Raw genomic sequence first — 6,000 nt, forward strand, 5'->3', positions numbered from 1 at the left:
TCAGGTAACCAGGGCAACACAGAGAAGGTTGAGCAAAAGGCAGCAACAGGATAGAACTAGAGAAAACAGACTGCTTGACCAGGTAGGCTGAGTCTCAACCTGGGCTAGAGTAATTAACTGATGGAGACTGGACAGGAACACCCAGTCCAATTCAACACACGCTGAATTAGCGTCTGCACAACCTCTGTCTCTCTAGGCCTGTATGTAACTGAGGCCCTTACAAACCCTTTAGCTAGAGCAATGGACTTGTTCATTTATGACAATGGCCTCGGAGTCAGGTGGTGATGAAGGTTCTGTTCTCAGCACCCCGTCACAGACAGGAGTGCCGAGGCCTGTGGTGGTGGCCAGCCCCGGAGGGCGAAGCCATTGTCTCTGACAGTGGCACCCGGCCCTGACCCTGGCCGCTGCATCCCAGAGGCTGTACTGCGCTGACTCTCCCTTCCGAGTTGAGTCTCGGAGCAGATGGTAGGAGCAGCTGCCAGTGCACCCAGCATCCACAGCACCCAGCCGGACAGCCACCCAGCCGGGCCAGTTCCCAGGCACTGCTCCCACAGCCAGCCACCACAGCCCAGAGCCGCAGGCTCCCTCGTTTCTTTGAAGGGTGAGTTCTGAGTTCCCAAGCCAAACAAGGCTACCAAAGATGGGACGTTCACTCCTCCTTTCACGGCCAGTCTGAGAACCACCAGCCATGCGCTCCCCACGTGGTCACTGTGTCCTCCTAAGTTCTGCAAATGCATAACGTGGACAGGTAAGGGCCCTGCCCTCCATCTGCTTCTCCTGCACGTAGACAGCCCAGGCACACACATGTGAAAGTGTGTCCTCATGCAAGGTCATATGTGCACAAGAGCAAGAGAGCCATGTGAGCTGTCTCGGGAGTCTGTGGGAGGCTGGAGTGAGCAGAGTTGACGATGGTGAGATGTGAGTGAGACAGTGAAAAAACTGTGCAGAATTTAGATTCAAGAGGGTAGAAGTCTTTCCTTTTGCAAAGAGGAATAAAATGCACATTTCCAGGAGGCAATAGAATCTACCTATGGAGTTGGGGCTGTGAGACGGCAAGAGTGGGAGACTGGCGGCAGGGGTAGGTAGACACCACTCCATGACAGGGCCCCCCCCACAACACCAAACTGATGTGGACATTGTCCCATAAGATATCCTGAGATCCCACCCTTAGTCTGCAGTCCCTGTGCCCTGTAGCAGGGATTGTCCCAACCAAGTCGTTAAATGCCTCCGACACTTTGCACAGAAACGTTGGTGGCTCTATGAGAGTCTAAAAGCTTAATCTTGGTTTAGCTATCTCTTTTAGTGTTTTATATTTTGGCTGTATTTTAGCATATGTAAGAATGTCTCCTGTTTGCCTCTCTTTCTATGCCAAATTAAGAATATTGCCAGCCTCATCATTAAGTTGTATGAGGATTTACCGAGCCCCTTCTACATGGCAGACACAGTTCCAGCCTCCGGAGAAACCATGGTGAGCAGAAAGGGTCCCTGCTCTCGTGGAGCAGCCTCCTGTGCTAGCTATGAGGCAGTGGAGAACGAGGTGGAGGCACCAGAGACGAGGGGAATCGGGGAGGCAGGAGGTGCAAACATCACATGTCAAAGTGAGATACCGGCGGGGGTGGGGGGTATGGGGATGCCTCAGACAGAACATAAAGTGGAGACCAGGTAAGACATGGCTAAGAGCTCAGCATCATATGAATAGGCCAAAGTAGGTCCTCAAGGGACAAGCTGTCGCCAACCCCAGGCGTCCTATCATTTATGTAAACCCATTTTTTGTTTCCAGAGGGATAATCTGAGAAACTGAGAGGTTTACTCAGTTCCCTATGACTGAATCTCTGACAGGCTAGAACTGGCTGAAAGGATCAACCATAAAGACATTTCACCTAGCAAAACTGTCCCTCAGTACGTACTACTTGTCATCATCTGTCAGGGCCCCGTTAAAACTCTCCAGTAGCAAATGCTGCTGGGAATCCAATGAAATATTATTGGGAATTAATTTTATTTGTATGTTGTCAAAACTCAGAGTTTTAAAAAGTGACTCTAGATATTTAAAAAAAATTTCTTTTAACCTGAAATAACTGGTATGAATCTTTGATCTTTCCAAAGAATGGTTTCATCTGTCTTTATATAAAAGAGACAGTCTGCAAACAGGCTCAACCAAGCTGGAGCTGAGAGGGCTCTTACTAATAAACACTGTTCATTTTATACTGGCTGGAAGCAGACATCACTTCACATCTGAAACCCTTTAGAACACTTTTTTTTTCTTCTAAACATCCAGTATGCAATGTTTTAAGATACACGTATACACCATATTTGGAAAAAGAGACACCCAAATCTCTTCTGGATGGTAAGATTAGTAGTGATTTTGTTCCTTTATTATGTCCCTGTACTTTCAAAATTTGGGGCAATGAACCTGTAGAATTTTATAAGCAGAAAAATAATTTTTAAAAAAATGAAACAGAATTTCCTCTTTTTAAAAAGGATAGATAGTATGTTTGGTGTCATCTTCTTCTTGTTTCAACTCCAATCAGAAATTCCAACTCCAAATATTTCATTTATACAGAGAAAGGTAATCCTTTGGATAGAAACATTATTCACTATTATCAAAGTTAAACAATCCAAAGGCAGTGACTAGGGTTAAAAAAAAGGACACGGGCATAAGAGTCTCAGACTCAGCTAAAATCTCAGATCTAATACATCCCAGCTGTGCAAGCTTGGACAAGTTTCATAACCTCTCTGATACAGTTTCTTCATCTGTAAAATGTCAGTTGTGAGGATGAAAAGGCTGCCTGGGCAGTAAGGGGCCATGTGCCTGATGGTATGAAAAGCCACACACACACACAACAAAAAACCAAAACCCTCGGTTTTATTCTGCATCTTCCAAATGTGACAAATGTACTCAAAGACAGTGGCTCATATAAAATAAATTGGTAATTTGAAATCTTCTCATTTGAAAACAAATGCAGATAAATTTTCAAAGTAAAAACCAAGACTGGAAAGAAATGTTGTGCTACAGCCAGCCACATCCATCCTTGTTTCCAGACCTCCAGTGGGAGGAAGAGGCAGGTAAACAGTTGGAGGTACATCTGAGGGGTCCTCTGTAAATGCCTGAGACTGGCCTACTACAGACACTCAATAAATAGTAACTACTCTTACTATCCCTAAGTAGGTGTGTACCATTAAATAAGAAAAAGTGCTAACCTCTTATCTTACAACCCAGACATGGCAGTGGGGTGGGTCTTTTAACTGCTATATACTGTGAAGTGCCCAATTCACTATTTGGGATGTCAATATAGAGTAAGCAATCAATATGGTTCGTCAGATCGAGAAATATACAAGGAATAGAAGCTGAAAAGAAAGCAAACACAGAGTCTAACACAGACCAACATAAATTTTGGTTGAAATAATTACCCGCCTATAACCAACACCCACACATACAATGCGTACACAGATTGTGTCGATGTGTCTCAGATTTCCCCTTTCAATGTTCAGCAACCAAAGCAACGCAGTAGGGCTTTGAGATGTTTGATTTGGACACAGGGAGAAGGAAAAGACTAGGAAAGGAAAAGGGGCTGAGACTTAGGAGTTGTTACCGCAATTTGAATTCAAAGAGCACGAATTCTTTTCATCATTAGAAACTGGAATCTTGCCAGGTCAGGGATGAGGTCAGGACCTGACCCAGACTTGGAATCTGACTGCATTCAGCTACCCCTAGACAAGGGGGTGAGTGTTGGAAACCTGAAGAGTAGAGGCCAACGATGGGATCACAGCAATGCCTGATTTTGAGTCAAATGTCTGTTAGTCAACCAGGTGCACAAACCACCTATTTAATTAACCTGCTCTTGAATTATTTATTGTCTTCCCGAGTGAGAGAAAATTATTCTTTCTGGTTACCTGCTTGGCTTCAAGGGCTAATTCAGAGAACTCCAAGCCTGACAGTTGGATGGAGCTCCCTGGTACCTGCCACTCTCTGGCCAAGGCAAAAACATAAAGAAACAGCAAATAAAGTATTTCTGAAGAAGAGAGGTAGTTAGCCTTCTACATTTCAAACACCTTACCAAATCCAAAGAAGCACAGAAAGCTCCTTTCGAACACATTAGTAGAGGTCCACTAGCACTGCTTGGGCATGATCTGCTCTGCACCCCTTGTTCATTCTAAGTTAGGTAAAGGTTTGTTTTCCCTTAACAACTGCCAACAACTTCAAGGCTCAGTTCTCCACTGCAGATTAGACCCACCCTCCCGTGCAGAGGAAGAGATGGTGCAAAATCCCATCACTTCTCACTCGCAGCATTTTTGATCAGTCCCGAAATTCCCATGTCTGAATTCCTTCTCTCTCACCCCCAGATTCCTAAGGCAACTGATTCACAGACTTACACCATCTTAGACATCAGGGGAGGCTTGGAGATCATCCAGGTCAACTTTCTCACTTTTGAGATGTCTTCCCTAAGGTGACATAATTAGAAGTCTTCCTCCTCCCGGGGTTCCCCCTCCTCCCTGCCAGAGAGCCTTGTCCAGGAATTCATCTTGGGATCCTTCCCTGCCGCCTGACTTGCTGGGCAGGAAGATGCACTGAGGTGCTTCTCCTTCTAAAACGTGTGACCTTAACCATTCTTCCCACCAAATTTCTGAGGGTGAAGCCAGGGAGCTTAAACAACCTCAGAGGACCAAGTTCTGGGAGTTCAACTGACTTGGCCAATGTTGTGCTGTCTTTATGAGAGAATCAGCATTCCGCACTCCTCTCTCCCTCTCTTCAGAAGCACTCTGTCCACTATTCCCACACCACCCCTGCAGAACCAGGACTCACCAAGACTGCCCTCAACCTGGTGTAGCCCCAGGAAGGGCAGCACGCAAGTCTGTGCCCGCTGGAGATGCTGCGCACCTGGCCAAGTGGGGATGTGCCACCTGCAAAGTCTTTCGGGACTTGGTTGTCTCGCACCCCAGGAAGGCAAAGGAGGAAACTCGCCCTCCTTCGCCTCTCTCTACGTGACCACCCTGCACAGCCTCATTCACGCCCGTCTTTCCCCAGTCTCCCTTGCCTTCTCCTGGCTTTTCTCTCGTCCTCACCGCCCGCTGCCTTCCTTGCCAAACCCCATCACCTGGTTCCCGTCCACTCCGCTCCCCGGGCCCTGCCTCTCCCTACTTCCTCTTACAAGGCGCTCCCGTCGTGTTTCCACTTTGTCTCCAATTATGTCTAAATGCAACCCACCACAGATACTGACATTTTAAATGTTTACTTGTTATAGTTACTTGACTAATTGCCGGGCCGACAGTGGCACTTCTCCTTCGCCTCCCGCGGGCAGCAGAGGAGGCGGCCGGGGAAGTAAGGGGGTAGATGGGGCTGTAGACGCTAGTCCCCGGGGTCTGGGACACAAGGCCAGGCCCTGGCAAGGGTGCTCTGCCCCGGAAACCGGCGGTCTCTCCGCCTACAGCCAGTAGCCAGGGCACCGAAGGCGCCCCCGGCCTCAGGATTGCCGCGAACCGTCTCCCGCCCTGGGACAACAGAGCGGCAGAGAGTCTAACCTCGGGTGCGCCGCAGCCGGCCTCCCATCCGTCCACACTCGCAATGTGGATAAAGTGAGGTGGCATCTTCGGGAACCTGAGGAAGGAGGTCGCCAGGGGCGCGTTTGGGGGCGAAAGGAAAGAGTTAGAAGCCGCTGCCGGTTACTCACGTGCCAGATGGCGAAAAAGATGAGCGCAGCGCACAGCACCAGCGACAGCATGTAGCAGAAAGCAGCGAAAGTGAAGGCCATGGCCGGCCGGGGGCCGCCCGCACTCCAACCCCACCACACACAAAGCAGCGCCTAGGAAGCCGTTGTCCCCCTCAAGGACCGCACTCCCTCAAAAGGGGGGCAAAAAAGGTACGCCAAGCGGAAAGCGCCTTGAGGGTCCGCGAACGGGGCCAGGATTCCCGCAGGCTCTGGCGACCCGGGACTCCTGCTTGTTTGCGAAAATAAGTGCGTCGGGCGTCGTTGGCGGGAACTGTCCCCAAATCGAGGAAGAAAC

General features: G+C 48.7%; 1 protein-coding gene across 2 annotated transcripts in view; it reads right to left on the minus strand.

Moving 5' to 3' along the window:
* The window catches only part of CNIH3 (cornichon family AMPA receptor auxiliary protein 3), a 117,896-nt gene extending 112,134 nt beyond the window's left edge, over positions 1-5,762 (minus strand). For both annotated transcript variants that reach the window (XM_024753157.1, XM_024753158.1), the window contains exon 1: positions 5,667-5,762. In XM_024753157.1, the coding sequence (XP_024608925.1) occupies positions 5,667-5,747 (81 nt within the window). In that variant the 5' untranslated portion in view covers positions 5,748-5,762. The remainder of the gene's footprint in view (positions 1-5,666) is intronic.
* Positions 5,763-6,000: the final 238 nt, after the last annotated feature.

The sequence above is a fragment of the Neophocaena asiaeorientalis genome, unplaced genomic scaffold (assembly GCF_003031525.2).
Source record: "Neophocaena asiaeorientalis asiaeorientalis breed wild unplaced genomic scaffold, Neophocaena_asiaeorientalis_V1.1 scaffold634, whole genome shotgun sequence".
Taxonomy (NCBI): domain Eukaryota; kingdom Metazoa; phylum Chordata; class Mammalia; order Artiodactyla; family Phocoenidae; genus Neophocaena; species Neophocaena asiaeorientalis.